Source organism: Telopea speciosissima, chromosome 7 (assembly GCF_018873765.1).
Source record: "Telopea speciosissima isolate NSW1024214 ecotype Mountain lineage chromosome 7, Tspe_v1, whole genome shotgun sequence".
In the NCBI taxonomy this organism is placed as follows: domain Eukaryota; kingdom Viridiplantae; phylum Streptophyta; class Magnoliopsida; order Proteales; family Proteaceae; genus Telopea; species Telopea speciosissima.
Window position 1 is genome coordinate 10,185,298 of NC_057922.1, and position 19,360 is coordinate 10,204,657.

Consider the following 19,360-nt stretch of genomic DNA (forward strand, 5'->3'; position numbering starts at 1 on the left):
GTTTCAAAGTGATCAACAAATTTTATTAAACTTCACAGTTCACATCCTCGTGGAGAATGTTGCCTTGTTGGATGCTGATGGCATCAAAAGGGCAGAATAAAGATTCCAAACTAGAGGGTTTTAGCAGTGGTCTACAGCCTTCACTATGGACCCTTGAGATATTCTAATTAGAGTTCAAGACCCTATTTATGATAGTAGACCGTAGTCTGAGTCTATCATACGGTACACCCTAGAACCATTTTCGCGGTTTCTCGAAATTGAAGCTTTATCAGTCTCTCTCTAGCAGTCTCGAAACAGGTGAGAGAGATCGCTACTTCTGGGTTTTTGGTTGCTGCCACAAAAAAGACCCTAACGTGCTCCAGTTGAAGAGATCTGTTTCTACAGCAAAAAAATGTTCCAAATGCAACCATATGGGATTCAATCGATGCTCAAAGAAGGGCACAAGCATCTCTCAGGGCTCGACGAAGCAGTCCTCAAGAACATCGAGGCCTGCAAGCAACTTTCCAACATCACTCGAACTTCGCTTGGTCCCAATGGTAATGATTTCTGACTAGTTATATTGTTCGGGTTTATTTGTTGATGTTATAAACTCGGATATGCTGAAATCGTTGATCTACCCTATGCATGGGCTTTCGATTCATTGGTATTTTGGACGGTCACGGATTTTTCAGAGCTTCCATTCATGGGAAATGGTCACTGACTAGATGCTACTGATTATATAATATATTGCCTCAGGTGGGAGGGGGAGGGGTTCTAACGATTAGGATGCAAAGGTTTGGCTGGTTGAGGTAATGCGTTTAACTCGGGATTAGGGAATGTTGAAGTACTGAGTTGGTTTAAGGCATTCGTAGTTATGTAGGAAGGGAGTATTAGAATGTGGCGAATTGCAGTAAGCTGGTCGCGAACGTAGGAGCTTCCGGATTTTTTTCACTTGAAAGTGCATAAAACAGAGAAGAAAGTAACAGTGCGGCCACACAATGGAAAACATTCGCCTGTGGGATTTAAATTAAAAAAATTCCTATGAGTTGACAACATGGGTCTGTTCACAGTCATGGATACCAAAGAAAATGGGGAATTTTTCTTTTAACTTTTTTTTTGGTGGGAAGTTGGGTGGTGGGGGGAGGGGTCTGAGGTTTACTGCTCATTGGATTTCTTTTGAGCTGTGCTTTCATTTGTATGTGGTTGTGAGGTTCCTTATTTATGCTGTGAACATTTCTTGTTTCTTTTATAGCTCATTGATCTTGCTATGTGTGATTTTACAAGGTGTTCGACTAATCTTTTTTCTTCTGGTATTCTTTAGGTATGAATAAGATGGTGATTAATCATTTGGACAAGCTCTTTGTCACAAATGATGCTGCAACTATTGTGAATGAGCTTGAGGTTCAGCATCCAGCGGCCAAGATTTTGGTTCTAGCTGGAAAGGTTCAGCAAGAGGAAATCGGGGATGGAGCTAATTTGACGGTATCTTTTGCTGGGGAGCTTCTTCAAAATGCAGAGGAGCTTATCAGGATGGGTCTGCATCCAAGTGAAATCATTAGCGGATACACAAAGGCTATTAATAAGGTTCTGTTCATATTTGAGATCAGTATTACATGTATAAAACTAATAGTTGTGAATAGGAAAATTGCTCAATGTGTTTGTCTGGGTTCCCTTTTTGATTGTCAGACAGTTGGAATATTAGAGGAGTTGGTAGAGAAAGGTTCGGAAACAATGGATGTGCGGAATAAGGATCAAGTTGTTTCCCGAATGAAAGCTGCTGTTGCTAGCAAGCAGTTTGGACTAGAAGATATTTTATGCTCACTTGTTGCTGATGTAAGAATGAACAGAATTTTATAATTTTAATTGTCTATGACTGCTGTTGGTTTTTTCTATTGTATCTATGGTATTGATAATAGTATAATACTGCCAATGTGATGACCTCTTCATTTCAGGCATGTATCCAGGTGTGCCCCAAGAACCCTGCAAACTTTAATGTAGATAATGTCCGTGTCACAAAGCTTGTTGGAGGAGGTCTGCACAATTGTTCTGTGGTTCGGGGTATGGTCTTGAAAAATGATTCTGTTGGGAGTATAAAGAGGGTGGAAAAAGCTAAGGTATGGTGAACTTCATTCTTTTTCCTCATTTAATAGATGCTTCTTCTACTTCATGGTGCCTACAATTCTCCTGCAGTTAGACGTACTTTGATTTTTCATGTGTTTCCGGGGATGACGTAATTTTTATTTCGATAAAGTAACACAATCCATAAGTTTGTCAAATTGTAATAAATGATCTATTCATGACCAAGTTAATTTGGTTGCTATGAAAACAACCAGAAACTCTAATGAATGTGCCTTAGAAGAGCATCTCAACTGAAAAGTATATCAGAATCTGTACCAGGAAGATCAGGAAGGACTGAAGCCCACTGGATTTGTGAACTTGGCCATGTACTTATGGGAAGCTGATTTTATTTTACAATGATGCTGCTAAGTTGCTAGGGGCTGTGAATTCCATCGATTTCTTTCTTAGCTCCAATTCGTGGACAAGCCAAATGCTAAAATTGAATAACAAGAATTGATTGGAATGTAATTCCACTGCATTCACAAATGCACAAAGCCGATTGGAGGTTAAGGATCCATGTACCCGATCCCATTTAGTTGGGATAAGGCTGAGTTGTTGTTGTATTTGGATGGTGTCATCTATCTATATTGCTTAATTGTACATTCATCTGAATACTTCCTGATCAAATTTATTTGGTATGACAAAGTTCTGGGGTGGCTTTCCTCAATATTTGTGCGCATAAGATTCTGGTTAGTTTTTTAGGTGGTTTCATTCTTGAAGCAACTTAATTTATAATCACAAAATACTTTTTCCTATGCTTGTTGTGTTGCTGACTGATGTTATTTCTTCGTATGAACCCCCTTCTCTTTAGGGTCGAAAAAGAATTTGACTGATTTACAAAGATTAAAAGATTATATAATGACTATATCCAATAGGATGAGTATAGGTTCTTCCCCGCCTCTGGTGGGTGGATCTTGTCCTGTCTACTGAAGAAAGACCCGGGAATACAGAAAAACAACACAACTAGACTATGCGTAGCAAGAAAAAAAAGTGAAACAGAGATGGAAAATCTTGCAGGAATTTATACAAAGCACCTCTTTATGATGTCCTGCCAATTTGAAATGGAAAAAAATTTTTGTTTGGTGCAAGTAACATTTCCTAATACATTTATGTCCATTATCCATAAAACGGAATTCCAAATCATTTCCTAAGTTTGAATGTGGTCATCAAACTCATAAGTACAGATACCAGACCTGTGTAGGAAAACCAATGTCTATTGGCTCCAGACAGTGGACTGATGTTCCCATTAAGGGTATGTATGGTAACCTTTCAAAAAATGGATTCTGGTGTTTTTTCTGATTATGGGGATAGAATTGAAACAAATTATGTATGGGAGGTCCTGTCCGTTTCTGTGATTTTTTGAAATGGACCGGGTGATAGAATAGATTCTAGCAAGCTTTTGAGAAACACCAAAATGGTGTTTCTCACATTTTAGAATTGATTCTACCAATTTTTCGGTGAATTAAGTGGACTTAAGTGAATCAGGGGCATTGATGGAATTTACCATCAAAACATAACAAGACCTCCCTGCAACTCGACGTCTCTCTCGTTTCTTTCTTCTTCGTCGGCTTTAGAACTCCAAAGATTGAAAAAAGAGGAAAACTGAAGGAGAACAAAGATGAAACCCTAAAAAGACGGTGAAGTAGAAGAGAGAGGAAGACTCTCCGAGCTTGTGTTTCCATGGCGACGATGGTGAGTTCCGCAAGTGGGCTCTTGGCGAGTATGATTTCCCTGCTTTTATTAATATGCTTGAAGTAGGACTTGCCTTTAGATTGTTCTGGATCTCCTCATGGCAGGAAAAATGGTTTTTCCCCCATTTTTTATAGAAATTGTAATTGGGTGTTAGTGATTTGGATAGAGGGTGGTAGAAATTTTTATAGAAATTTTAATTGGGCGCTAGTGATTTGCATAGAGGGTTGGAGAAGTCGATGTAATCGAAACCTAAACTGTCGGGAATCGTAATCAAAATCGAAATTTTCACATCCAAAGTACTGCAGACAATGACGTCGAAGGCGTTGCCGGAGAGGGAGAGGTTGAGGTCGTGGTCGCGCTCGGCTTTATTGGAGGAAGTGGAAGTGATGATGATGGAGGCGTCGCAGCCGTCGACCATAGAGTAGTGAAAGAAGAGGCGGAGGGTGCCAGCGGCGGTGGTGGGGTTGTTGATCTGCTTGGTGGTGACGATGTCTTGAATGATCTGCTCCATTTGAGGGCAAGTCTTCTAGTAATAGTTGGTGGTGAGCTTGGATTCGGATATTGAGATGAAGAGAAGGATGAACAAGGGCAATGCAGCAGCTTCTACCATTGTCATTTCCTCTCTCTTTCTCTCTCTTGTGTGTGTGTATGTGCAACTTTATCTCACTTTCTTTCTCTTTTGTCTGGTAAACCCTTCTAGCATTTTTTTCTTGCCATGAATCCATTGTGGAGCATCCTCATGGAGGAGGAAACCATGAATCCATACATGTTTCTGTTTCTATGTAATAGCAGAAACAATTTTTTACCATACAACATTTGTTTGTACAGAATTACTCCAAAAATCGAGAAACAAAAAAAATCGATTCTGACTCAGAACCAATTTTTTGAAACAGAATGATTGCCATACATACCCTAAGTGCCCTCCTGTTGTCCATTGCATGAGGCCATGGGAACCAAGTTTCCTTTTTCATTTCACGAGGCTTAAAGCAACCAAACCCAAGTTCAGTCTGCAATGGACAAAAAAATTGATTTGTATACTCCATTCTGAGCCCTGATACATAATGCTCCAGTTTGCCAAAATGAAAACCTCTCCTCTTAAAGTCGCCAACAATAGAACTTTGCAGTGGACAAAATCCCAAACTGAAGTTTCTGTGTATGGTGGAACTAGCTTCACCCATTTCTTGTTGATCACAGGTAATGCTTCCCCACACGTTATTAATGAATTTGGCAAGATTTACTGGAAAACATACCTCTGTTGTTCTCCTCCCATATCTCTATGTTTTACCCTATTCCATAGGTTGGAACCTCCTCTAGTTAACTTTGAAGTGATATACATCCCCTAGCACCCTCTCATTTAATTCTCTGAAAAATGGAGCAATGGCAGCTCTATTTTGGTAGCAACTAACATCAGTCCAGATATAGTTTTATGTCCCACTAAGTTCTTCAGGGTTTTTTTCCCCGTTTTTCTTTTGGATCAGCAACAACATCATTGATGCAGTACAAGGCCAGCATAGGAGGAGAAAGAACCAAAAGGGCCAACCCTCAGGCCCGTAATTAGGCACAATAACTAAAGTTATAACCAGCCCACAATAGTCCATGGCTCAAGTTATAGTCAGGCCCATGTTTGAGCCCATTTGGTGTTCATAGCTTAAGCCCATCAAGAGCTCATATGCAGCCATCAAGCAGCAGCCTTTGGAGTTTCTATTTGGGCTGATTATGTGGGCACTGCCAGATGTGGAATTACTACAAGCTACCTTTTTATTTTGCATGTAAAAGCAATGGATCCTTTAGAAGGATCCCATGCTAGTTTCTATTTTATTTGCTTTCTATTTTCCTTGTAATAGCTAAGAATCCTTTATAGAAGGATTCTGTTTTAGTGTTTGCTTCACAGCGAAGTAGCAAGGAGAGTTTTTATTCTTGTAATCGGTTTATTATTTTGTATAAATAAAGGAGATGGGGCATGCTGCCCACAGATCTTGGCTTTTGATCAATTGAATGTGTCTCTTCGGTGGTGATGCTGAGAGTAGCTCCTGTGGTGAATCAAGTGCAACCCAAGGTGGTGAATCCATGGTTTGGGACTGGTGGTGAAGCCTTTCCCGCGGACCATAGGTGGTGAAACCTTTGGTCATATCCCCTTCTTCTCTTCTTCTTGTACCCTTTTCTTTTTCTCTGTCTTCATTACTGTTCAGTAGCTTTCCAGAAACTTTCTCTCCCTGTCGTGGCCATTTGCTAGGTGATTCTCACATTCTCTTTTGTGTTAAGTTAATCCTTGTTATTGCTCTCCAAGTTCTCTTTATCTCCTATGATTTTTAAGTATTGTTTCATGTCTGCGATATGGTTGTTTGACAGCATATGAGTGAGTTTCAGTCATTGTTTCTAAGTATCTAGCCATCAAATTAATCTGAGATGTGATTATGTTATTCCTTACTCCATCTACTCCACTCGATCCGAGCTTGATGTTCATGAGTTCATTGGATTGGTGGATTGAGAGTTATGTTAGTTTTCCTTACTATTTGATATCGTTTTGGTGGATGAGGCAAAAACATGGATTAAAAGTTAAAGATATGGAGATCAACCTTGGAAACAAGAGGCTTTCGGAGATGAAGTATATAATGTGTAATTTTAGTCACACTATGATGGATATTGACATGGTGCGAATTGAGGAAAAAGAGATACCACAAAGTGACTATTTTAGATATCTGAGATCAATCATAAATAAAGAAGGTGATATAGAGGAGGTTGTTTCGTAGAGAATTAAAGTGGGATGGATGAAGTAGAGAGGTGCGTCCAGAGTGTTGTATGACTGACGTATTCCTTTAAAGCTCAAAGGAAAGTTCTATAGAATTGTTGTACGACCGGCTATGATGTATGGGGCAGAATGTTGGACCGTTAAGAAGTGTCATATTGAGAAGCTATGTGCGGTAGAGATGAGGATGTGAAGATGGATGTGCGGATAAACTAGAAAGGATAAAGTAAGGAATGAACGTATTAGAGCTGACTTGGGAGCTGCCTCGATCAATAACAAGCTTTGAGAGAGTCGTTTGAGGTGGTGTGATCATGTGCAACAGAGGCCTAGGGAGTAGAGACGCCCCAGTAAGGAGGAGTGATGTGATCCCAACTAAAGGAGCTAAAATAGGTAGAGGCAGGCCTAAGATGACTATAGGAGAAGTTGTGACTTGTGAGGAAGGACATGCATAGTCTAGGTCTTGTACCAAGTATGACCCCGGATAGGGTCTATTGGAGGGCAAGGATCCATGTTGCAGACCCCATTTAGCTGAGAATCTCCTGACTTGCTGGGCTGTGCCTCTTTCTTCTTACTTTTATATTTCATCTTTCATTTGTCATTTTCCTTTTTTTTTTTTCATTTCTCATCTCTTTTCCCACCCTTCTTTTCCCCACCTTTTCATTCCTCTTTTTGTTTAGACCTCAGTTTTCCCTATTTTTTATTCTCTGTCCATATTCATATCTCCTTATCTAACTGTCATTTTGCCTTGATATTCTAACCATATATTCACCCCATTAGGAACTCTATGATATAGTAATTTCAGCCCCATCGGGTTTATAGTTTGCAAATTCTATTCACTTCAAGTTTCTGTCATATTCCTCAGATTTAGGTTCACTGCGGTTCCCCTTTTTGTAGGTTTGCTAGTGTTTGTTTCCTTTAAGCCTAGCTACCTAATCAATGATCTTTCAGTTCTTTGAGAAAAAAGAAGATAATTACAATAGATAGTATATCCCATATAAACCCTCCATAAAAAAGCTGAGCTATCCAGCTGATGTATCTATGAAAGAAAAAAGAGACAAAAGGAGTCATTCAAAAAGCAATGAATCCCAGCTGGAAGTAAAACATTATCATCTACATCAATAAGTTCTTTAGAAGAAAGCTTAACAGCTTAACTGGCTAAATACTTGGCAATATGAGCTTCTATGGTGAAACTCTAGGATTATCTTTAAAAATTCTTCTGTTTCTGTGCTTCCAAAGACTGCACACCACTGCATATGTCACTAACTTCCATAGGTCGGAAACTTTCTAAACCAAAGGGACACTCTGTTGAGAAAATTGAGTCAGTTCACTTCCAGGCCAGGTGATGTGAACCCTGAACATATTGAAAGATTATTCCAGACTTTAAGTGCAAGGTTATACAATAAGAAAAAGATGGGATGCTGACTGCCATGGCTTGTGCTGTGAGATATTTAGTGCCAAAGCCTTTGTTGAGAGCTGCCGCCCATATTTGGTGGTGTCTTAGTGTTCCATAATCTACTGACTTGAAAATGTATGCTCTCCTATTCCTTGTCACTTTCTTCAGTAAGGAAATTGTAATATACTGCCTCTGAAAAGCAACCTTCAGGGCTTGCCTCCAAACCCTTCTATCATCTTCCGCCCACTCAATGTGACAACTGTATAACATATAGCAAGCATATTATACACTTGCTCCAACTCCCTTCTCCAATCTCCTTAATGACTTACATAACTGTTTTCATTGTGAATTATAAACATAAAGAAGCCCTCTTGTGTTTGCTTGATTACTCTAATTCTATTTGCTTCTTGTGATTCTTTTTTTTTTCTTGATCTCTTGATTGATCATGACCTACATTTGATGCTCCCTTTTTGTAGATTGCAGTTTTTGCTCAAGGTGTTGATACATCTGCAACTGAAACAAAGGGCACAGTCCTAATTCATACTGCTGAGCAGGTTGGTATTGTTGGAAGTAGCTTTTGTTTTTGTACCTTAAATGTCTAATTTTATGTGAATGAATCCTTCTGCAGGGAACCAATTTGGTATGAGTGTGCTATGCTGATACTGATGATCTTTCCGTGTTTCACTTTCTTTACATACCAATTGTCAGAAGGGGGACAGACCCTTCATTCTATGCCACTTAATGACATTTGTAGAGAGGGATTAGCTGTTTAATTACATGCTTGCACGAGTTTTTAATTATTTTGTGTTCTAATTTGCTTGTTTTCCATTTAAATAACCGTCTCTAATGGGTACTTTGGGAGACTCTTAATTTCTGCAATAGCTGGGTGCTTGGGAACTAAACTATTTCCTGATTTAATAATTTGCTCAGAACACTATTATTGTGGTTCATTAAATGTTATAAGAAAAATCTGAAGATTGTAATTTTTTTCCAACAAAATTAACTGAAGATTTTATTAAAAAAGAAGGTGGAGTACAAGAGAGATTTATGTGCAGTGATTAGGAACTTGAATAGGGCCACAGGGTTGGAGTTGCATCTTCAGAACCAGCTTTGGTTGGAACTCGATTGACCAGTCTTTTAATGGATCAACAACCATTGACATTAATGGAAATTGGAAAACCAGGGTCTCGATATCTTTCAGATGATGGATATTCCACAGAACAATAAAACAGAAAATAGAGAAGATGGGGATAGATGGTTGAGCCTCCCACTCAACCTAGGCCTCTCACTTCACATAGGACTCTTCCTACACTGCTTCACAGAGTCATTGGTAAAATGCAGAAAACTTTTCTCCACTAAATCATAAGGTGGACACTCTAAGGTCTTGAGTACATATAAATACCACTGCTACTCCTACTCAGAAAATAGAAAGTAACAGATTAGAAAGTTTCTTCCAAGGCAATATTGAGACCTGTACAAAAAGCTAACTAAGATCTTGGCTATTAACCACAATGAAAGTACTAAAGACAAATAAAATCTAGCTAACAAAAAAATAGAAACTAACTAAAAAGCAAAGCTTTAAAACCCAATCCAAGCTGGAATTGGGGCCCACACCACTATTCACGTGGACAGTACCACATGTACAGTTTCCAATGAACAGTAACATGAATAGTGGTTTGGTCCTTTTCTTCTTCATGCTTCGATCTACATCACTGATGCAACAAAGGCATTTTTTTTTTTAAACAACAACAAACTCATAATGTAGACCAGTCACAAGTGATAACCAGTCCACAAGAGGATTGCAAACTTCAGATCCAGTAACAGTAAGTACTTTGATCGGTTCTCAGATTTGTAGGAAATTTCAGAATAAGAAATTGAAGGGAAGAAGAATATAGGGTAGTCTCTACCCATGGCCTCTCACCAATGGCATCTCACCATACTCTCTCACAGAGCTAAGCACAAAGCTATGTTTTTTTCTTCTTTTTTCTCAATCTCATTAATCAAATCGTGTACAAGGCTGTAGCCCCTTACAAACTTATATAGAAGACTCAATGAACAGACTCAAACACTAAAAAAGAAAGGCGTAACCCAATCCTTAACTAATAAGGTAACATAACCTGACTAGGAAATTAAAATTAAACAAAAAAACTGAATCAATACAAGAATCTAACTAAACTAATGAAGTAAATCCCGTTATCCTACTTTCTACCCATATTTTATGCTCATTAAATTGCTAATTACAAAGAAAACCCGTGGGATCAAAGGCCCAACACCTACATAACCCATCCCAAAGCTTATTTCCAATAAAATAACCCCTTTAGGTGACTTAACTGCATCAACTCATTATCAATATATTAAGAAACACGTAGTACTTTTTGTTACCAGGAATTATTTGTTTCCTGTGGTCATCCGGCAGCTGGAGAACTATGCAAAGACGGAGGAAGCAAAAATTGAGGAGCTTATAAAAGCAGTTGCAGACGCAGGGGCTAAAGTTATTGTCAGTGGAGGAGCCGTTGGAGATATGGCATTACATTTCTGTGAGCGCTACAAGTAAACAAGTCTTTACCTTTTGCAATTCCGGATTGAGTTTTATTTGTTCAATAAGCCCCACCCTTTTTTCTTTTGTTAATTAATCATTACTTAGTTGTTAGCTTTTTCAGTTTAAGCTTTAACATCTTAAATTTATAAATTGAAAAAAATAAATGAAGATCTTTGACAAAGGGGACTATGAATCATTGCAAGAGAATATATGTATCAATAATTTATTGTCCTCGACATATTTTTGTTGTTACATTAATATATGTCCTTTAGTTGACTCTTGGGCATATAGCATGCTGATTACGCTTGCAAATGTATTTATGCTGCAAATGTTAATTGGTTCCTGGATACAATATATTTATTTTATTTATTTTCTCTTCAATAGTTCTTCAGCATGGGAGTTCCGTAGGCCATTGAGAAATTCTTGTGATTGGCGTTAGCCTAGTATCTCACTGTGCTGTCCAACCCATGGTTAAATAACTCGTTTCATTTTGGTGTTTCAGTCAATTCGAAACCATTGAAACACCAAAATTTTGCTGAAACCATGCATCTTTTTTCTTGGTTGTTTTGGTGGGAAAATGGCCATATTAGGCCCCGACACTTTAGGGAAACCTTGTTTTAGGCTAAATAAACACATGTAAATCTTCAAACACACACACACACACAAATTGTTGTTTTGGATTTACACCCTTGGTTGGTAGTAAACGTCGAACCCTATTGTATACCTTGTGTAATATTGCCTATTCTACACATTGTTTTAGTACTATAAGACATAATTGGCAAGTAAAAGTGTAAAACAAGTAAATTATGCAACAATCAATGAAAGAACATAATATTGATTAAAGTAGAAACTACAAACTACAAATGAATTATGCAACAATGGATGAAAGAACATAATATTGATTATAGTTGAAACTACAAAGTACAGTGACCAACATATAGACACCCAAGTATAGTGACCAATTCATATGTCAGCCACTCTAGTCTTCCATGTCCAACAATACAATACTTTGAGTTTGTGACTGTCTATTGATATGAACTATGACATGTTGGATCGAGTTCACTCATGGTCCGATGGAGCCGACGTGCATTGTCCTTCGATTGCATGACAAATGCATGCCATGTCATATTGTGCTAGAAGAACTGATACCTAAAACCTTGCTGTTTCCTCTTTCGTATATGTAGAGTATTGTAGTGTTTGAGTTTGGGGGCATATCGTTTTCTTAGTTTTGTTTCAACTGGCAGTTGCATAAATAGTTGTTAAGGTGTCTAGGCGACCCAAGGCTTTGGAGGGTCGCACCCGCCTAGACGTCACCTAGCATTTTTTTTTAATGTATGAATTTATCTATATATCTAGTATAGTAATAATATAATTATGCTTACAACATTATAGAACCAACAATATAGATTGAGTCAATGCACTAATTTGCCATTATTTCTAGCAACATCATTATGTTAGAAACAACATTATTTAGAGTAGGGAAAACAAACCCGTAAGTAAACAAGAGAAGGAGAACAAGAGAAGTGAACTAGTGAAGTTTGATTTCTATCTTTCTTTATTTAATTTTTTGATTACTAAATGATCCCATGCTTCTCACCTATACCCAAACTTGTACACACAGCAATAAAAATGTTAGAAACACATTATTTAGGTGAAAAAAAACATTAGTAAAAAAAAATGCCCAGGGACCTAGGTGTCCCAAGGATGCCCCTATGCGACGCCCAGAGTCCAAAGGCACCTGCTTTGTCAAGTTGGGATAAGGTGGATGACCGCCCATGCCTTGGAAACTTGCCCAGATGCCCAGGCGGCACTTTGACAAATGACAACTATGGTTGCATATCTGGAGCTGCAGACTTGTTATTTCTTGGTGTTTCAAATGGGGCTCAGTTTTTCTTTTCTTCGCCTATCTTTTCTTAATAAATTACTTTTTTTTTTTAAAGAAAATGATTAGCAGAAAGAAAAGGTACTGAATCTGGCATTGTTTTTGCTTGCAGACTCATGGTCTTAAAGATCAGTTCAAAGTTTGAACTGCGACGTTTTTGCCGTACTACTGGCTCTGTTGCACTCGTAAGTCTGTCATCAGTTGAGTTTAGTTTGAATTGCTATGTCCCCTAATATACTTTTGCCATTTTGTCCACAGCTGAAGCTTAGCCAACCCAACCCTGATGATTTGGGAGTTGCTGATTCTATTTCAGTGGAAGAAATTGGTGGTGTTCGGGTATGCTGCTTAGACCTGCCATTAAATCAACATCTTGGTTATATTTTGTTGTTATCTTATGCATTGTTGCTAAATTCATTACTTCTCACCAACTGCTAATTTGCATCCTTGCGTTCGTACACAGGTCACTATTGTGAAAAACGAAGAAGATGGAAATTCAGTAGCAACTGTAGTTTTACGAGGAAGTACTGACAGTATATTAGATGACCTTGAAAGGGCAGTTGATGATGGTGTTAATACTTATAAGGTATTCTTTGAACATCAATGTATTTCAAATATTTTTCAAGGTTAATCTTGAATATACTTTAATTATTATAGTTCAGAAATGTTTCTTTGGGTGCCTTAAAAATATTATTTTTCTATCATATGAGATCTTCAACGTCTAAGGTAATGATTTGATAATACATTTCTCTACCTCAGGCAATGTGCAGGGACAGCCGCATTGTTCCTGGGGCTGCAGCAACTGAAATAGAGTTGGCAAGAAAACTTAAAGAGTTTTCATTTAAAGAAACAGGGTAACTCCCTCTCTCTCACTGTTCTTTTTCCACTTTTGTACTGTTTGGGTACATGTATGATTTCTTACGTGAGCCCAAAAGCCACAGAATGATCTCAATTGTCTCCTTAGATAATCCCTAAACTAGTACAGAATGTTGTGGTGATGCAGGAGACCCTAGGAGGTCTCAAAGATGTAGGCTTAACTGCTAGAAAAATAGTGAAAACAGGGGAAGCTTAAAGGGAAAAGAGAAATTAGGGCAAAAGCATATTTGTCAAGGTGACTAGGCGACCCAAGGTGTTGGAGGGGTGCCTAGTTCTAGGCGTGCAATATAAAATAGTATAGGAATGATAATTTTGTATAATTATGCTTATATGCAACATAGGAGTCATATCAATGCAATATGATATGATTGTGCTAGTAATGACCTAATATGAGAAAATCAACATATAATAAACAAAGCATTGGATATAATATAAAGCATATTATCATGAAAAACAAAATAAATATAAATCAATGTAAACTCGTGAAGTGTCAAAAAAGTGATATAATATAAGGTGTGCTATCACTAGGCCACAAGGTGATGCCTAGGCGTGGAGTCGCCTTTCTTGCATCAAACAAGGTGTGCTGTCACATTGGACCCGAGAAGGCGCTTGGTTGTCTAGGTGGTGCCTAGGCGATGCCTTGACCACTATGGGCAAAAGATCAAAGATAAGATACTGTTCTAGGTCTGAACAGTATCCATGAACAGTACATAGAAGATAAAGGAAATAGTACAGAGAGTAGCAACAGATAAGTAGCTGCAGCAAACAAACAGAAAATCAGTTCGAAAATTTGTTTTCAGTTAAGAGGAAGATTTATCAGTTTTCTCTTTCAGAATTAACTAACCAGCAAAAGAGAGAATAGAGTGCTGAGAGAAGGAAACAGCAGCCTGCGATAGAAGATAATTCTATCACAGGTTCTGGGTTCTATTTATGAAAAAGACACATAAAATTAGGTTAGTTGGTTAGGGGTTTATAAGAAATTATCCCTAAGTCGTCACTCATTATATCTTAATAAATAAAGACTTAAAATAAAGAAAAGGACATAGAATCCCCAAAACCCAAAATGACAGTGACAAAACTACCCCTAATTCTCAAAACTCCCCCTCAAGCTGGAGCATATAGGTCTCCCATGCCCAGCTTGTTACAACAGGTGTAAAAATTAGGAACAAACAAAGATTTGGTGAAGACATCAGCTAGCTGATTTGAAGAGGAAACAAACGGAGTCTCAACTAGCTTCTTCAAGACAGCATCGCGAACAAAGTGACAATCTACTTCAATATGTTTAGTCCGCTCATGTTAAACAGGGTTACTCGTAATATATATCGCTGCTTGGTTATCAAAATACATCCTCATCGGCGTAAGCACAAAAAATCCCATTTCAAGGAAAAGAGACTTGAGCCACATCAACTCAGCTGTGGTGTGGGCCATAGCCCGATACTTTGTCTCTACACTCGACCGCACAACTGTAGTCTGCTTTACTATGCCATGAGATAAGATTACCCCCAACAAACGTACAATAACCTGTAGTGGAACGGCAATTACTTGTCGACCCAGCCTAATCTGCATCAGAATAAGCAACGAGATCCATATGCCGATTCAGATGATAAACCAATCCTTTACCAGGAGCACCCTTCAAATAACGAAGTATGCGAATAGCAGCATCCCAGTGAGCTTTCTAAGGAGTTTGCATAAACTGGTTCAGAACATCAACAACAAAAGAAATGTCTGGTTTTGTGACAGTAAGGTAAATCAACTTTCCAACTAAACTCCTGTACTGGTGCACATCCTTAAGAGGATCGCCATCATCTACACCAAACTTATAATGAAGATCCATGGGAATATTCACCGACTTAGACACAAGCATGCCAGTATCAGACAAAAGATCTAAAACATACTTCCTTTGGGAAAGATTGATACCCTTTTTGCATCTCACAACCTCAATACCAAGAAAGTAGTGAAGATCACCTAAATCCTTGGTCTGAAAATTCTGTTGTAAGTAAGCCTTTACCTCAGCAATGCCTGACACATCATCACCAGAAACAATAATATTATCAATGTACACAACTAGAACCACCAACTTGCCACCACAACGACGAACAAACACAGAATGATCAGAGTAACACTGCGAAAAACCGCACGATACAACTGTGGCACTAAATTTCTCAAACCATGCTCTGGGTGATTGTTTGAGACCATAGATTGCATTCTGCAATTTGCACACCCGAGTACTACTTTCCCCCTGAACAACATACCCAGGAGGTTGCTCCATATACACCTCCTTATGAAGATCACCATACAAGAAGGCATTTTTAATATCCAACTGAAACTAGGGCCAATCAAAATTAATTGCCATAGAAATAAGAAGGCAAACAGAAACAGCCGAGCAATAGGAGAGAAGGTCTCAAAGTAGTCTACACCATAAGTCTGTGTTTACCCCTTGGCAACCAAACGGGCTTTAAGCTGCTGAGCAGAATCATCCAGAAGGTTTTTAATTGTGTAAACCTAGCGACACTTAACAAGTTCCTTTCCAGGAGGCAGATCTACCAAACTCCAAGTGTGACGAGATAAGAGAGCATCCATTTCCAAATCCATGGCCTTTTTCCAACTAGGCAGACGAAGAGCCTCAGTATGAGTTTTGGGAATAGGGTTGGAAGACAAGGACAAGGCAAAGTTATGAACAGAAGAGGGTAAGTGAGCAAGGGACATATACTTATAAATAGAATATAAGGCATTGGACTTTTGAGTGCAAGAGCGAGTACCTTTACAAAAAGCAATGGATAAGTCATCAGTGGAAAATGAAAGTGGAGCTACACTAGACGAAGAAGCTGGCAGAGGTGGTGAAACAGGTGGAGCTAGTGGGACCTCTTGTTGAGGTACTGACTTGTCACGCTGCTGATAAACCTGCAATGGTGGTGTAGGGAAAGGGACAAGAGCAGGGACAGGAGGGGCGTCGACATGCCACTCATCATTAGAGATAGAGGAGGATGAAGAAAAATAAGAACGGTCCTCAAAGAAGGTGACATGCTGACATCAGCACTCACAAAATACCTATGGGCGATAGGGTCATAACTCTTGTACCCTTTCTGGATACAAGAATATCCAAGAAAAACACACTTAGTGAACATAGGAGAGAGTTTATCAGAATAAGTATGTAGATTGTGAACAAAACAAATACATCCAAAAACACGAGGAGGTAAATGAAAACTGGGTTGACCAGGAAAAATAATGGAAAAAGGAGACTTGTCGGCAAGAACAGAAGAAGGCATTCGAAATCAGAACTAGCTAAACCGGCAGAAGAGAGAAGAAGAAGAAGAGAGAATAGAAGAGAAGCGCACTGCCGAGAGAAGGAAACAGTAGCCTGCGATAGAATTATCGAAATTCTATTGCAGGTTCTTTGTTCTATTTATGAAAAAGACACATAAAATTAGGTAAGTTGGTTAGGGGTTTATAAGAAATTACCCCTAAGCCCTCACCTATTACATCTTAACAAATAAAGACTTAAAATAAAGAAAAGAACATAGAACCCCAAAAACCCAAAATAACAGTGACAAAATAACCCCTAATTCTCAACAAACTCTAGAGGAAGATGTCTCAGTTTTCTCTTTCAACTCTCTGTATTCAACTCTATTCCATATTTCCATTCCATGTGCAGCTTTATTTAAAGAGTTGCGATAATCTTAAAATGGAAAGAAGTCTAATTAAGACAAACTCTACAAGTCTCTAATCTAGGGCTTTCCATACCTTTATCATTTTCTGAGTAGCTAATAATGATTCATCAAGAAACAGAGCAAACTTTTTAACAAAACCAAAAATACGTATAGCCGTAAACCTTAACCCATTGGACCCTTAATAGGCCCTTTACATCATTAAACTGAAAAAGCCCAAATGATGCTCAAGCCCAGAGAAACTTGAAATAAACAGCCAATAAACCAACTGTAGAACTTGGCCCACTTTCGCAAGGTCAGTTGAGAGAAATCTCAACACCCCCATTTGGATGCTCCCGTTTCAGGTTAACTAGTCGGACATCAGCCTGAGGAAACCTTAATATTCCAAGCCTTTTTCCTCGAGTTGAAAGCAGATCAAGCAGCAACTGCTGCTGCAAAAAATGTCTGCATAGCTTTCTTGCAGTACTATGAAAATGAATCAACAAATAACTTAAGAACTAGTAAGTTGATCAATTTGACAACCTTCTCACCTACCTTGCCTCCCCCTCAAAATTCATTCCAAGATCATGATGACTCAGGAGGGGGTGGATGTATAGAAAAGAAGAAAACAAAGTTTTACAAAGAACCACATGAATGCACTGCTCTAGTTCTACTGTTCATTTATTCCCATTGATCTACTCAAGCATGGCTAGCAGGGTTATTAAACTATATCAATTCTATCACTGCAGATTGGATCAATATGCTATACCAAAATTTGCAGAAAGTTTTAAAATGGACTCGGGAGGGGGTGGATGTATTCTCCTCTCCTTTTTTAGGAAAAGAAGAAAACAAAGTTTTACAAAGAACCACATGAATGCACTGCTATAGTTCTACTGTTCATTTATTCCCATTGATCTACTCAAGCATGGCTATCAGGGTGATTAAACTATATCAATTCTTTCACTGCAGTTTGGATCAGTATGCTGTAGCAAAATTTGCAGAAAGTTTTGAAATGGTACCTAAAACCTTGGCTGAGAATGCTGGACTCAACGCAATGGAGATCATTTCTACCCTATATGCTGAGCATGCAGCTGGAAACACGAAAGTGGGAATTGACTTGGATGAAGGTGCCTGCAAAGATGTGACAGCTGTGAATATTTGGGACCTCTATGTTACCAAGTGAGCTGTTTTCTGACTTGTTAATATCAATAAGTTGCTATGAAACTGTCTGATGTTTTTCTTCACACTGCTTTGACAATGTTTTTATGCATCAGCTTGTGAGAATGCCTGTTGGGGATCTTTTTTCTGAAGTGACAGTGATCTCAACCATATTAGAGTTTCAATAATGTGGGATGGTAGTAAGATCATGTTCACAAACACTTTGTCGGATACCACATTCTTCTATCATGCTCCACCACCACCACCACCACACACCCCCTCCACCCCCCCCAACCCCCCCCCAACCCCCCCAAAAAAAAAATAAAAAAAAAAAATATATATATAACTGAAGTTGCACACTTTATTTTTTCTTATTTATTATTCTAATCTATTGCTTTGATAGGCTTTATCATTCTATCCATTGCTACATATTAACCCACCACCAGATTTTGGATGCATGTGAGACAATTTATCTGGCTTACATACATTGAGATCGGAAACTCAGTGCGCTCTTTATTGTTCAACCAATGAATTTATACCTCATGAGAGCAGGAGTTACATTATTTTTCAGAGTTAAGGAAAATGAGCACGGTTTAAAAATTTTAAACATCTCCCCCCCCCCCCTTGTGTACAAGTATGCAGTTCCCGACATAGACTGTTCTATGAAATTTATTTTAATAATATTTGTGGGGCTTCATTTCAGGTTTTTTGCTCTTAAATATGCTGCAGATGCTGCCTGCACTGTTCTTCGGGTAGATCAGGTAAATCCCTGTTAATTTTGGGTTCAATGGACTCCCAACTTTTGTTTGCCACATAATGTAGCTATTGGTAGTTCCGCTCCTGGTAAACATGCCTGCCTGCTATGTTTGCAGATTATAATGTCAAAACCAGCAGGCGGACCAAAGAGAGACCCAGCTGCAGGGATGGATGAGGATTAGCTTCCCACATTGTAGTTTAGTCCAACGATTTTGACAGTTATATTGCAGGCAGGTTCTCTGTTCTGGGCGATGGATGCTCTAGTTTCCATTTTTGAGAGCTAACATGTGGTAGAAGGAAAATTTTGGTTCAATGAAAGGAAAAAAAAAAAAAAAAAGATCAAGATGAAACTTGCAAACACCGCTTTGTGCATTGTTTTGATGAGTGTTGGTGTTTTGCAATTCTATGTATCCCTTTCTTGTAATTTGCATTGACAACTGTAGTCGTGAGATTTATCTGTTTTATGTAACTTTATGGTTGCTAATTTCAAGGCCTTGGCCTGTGCATTTATGTCATCAACCACTGTTGTATTCTTGTGGAGTTCATGATATTGAAGGAGAGCAGTTTGCTGCCCAAGTTC

The 19,360-nt window shown here is 38.5% G+C and overlaps 1 protein-coding gene across 2 annotated transcripts; it reads left to right on the plus strand.

Annotated features, from left to right (window-relative positions):
- The first annotated feature begins 262 nt into the window (after positions 1-262).
- On the plus strand, positions 263-19,340 carry LOC122666661 (T-complex protein 1 subunit theta-like). 2 transcript variants are annotated; one of them, XM_043862699.1, is made up of 13 exons: positions 263-536; positions 1,301-1,563; positions 1,666-1,812; positions 1,932-2,093; positions 8,405-8,482; positions 10,345-10,478; positions 12,462-12,534; positions 12,608-12,685; positions 12,810-12,932; positions 13,106-13,200; positions 17,836-18,045; positions 18,728-18,785; positions 18,897-19,340. In XM_043862699.1, exons 1-13 carry the CDS (start codon positions 392-394, stop codon positions 18,960-18,962), a joined length of 1,632 nt encoding a protein of 543 aa, XP_043718634.1. In that variant the 5' UTR covers positions 263-391; the 3' UTR covers positions 18,963-19,340. The 2 variants fall into 2 exon arrangements, with proteins under 2 accessions (XP_043718634.1, XP_043718635.1); XM_043862700.1 differs by lacking the exons at positions 17,836-18,045; positions 18,728-18,785; positions 18,897-19,340 and adding an exon at positions 17,616-17,769.
- Positions 19,341-19,360: the final 20 nt, after the last annotated feature.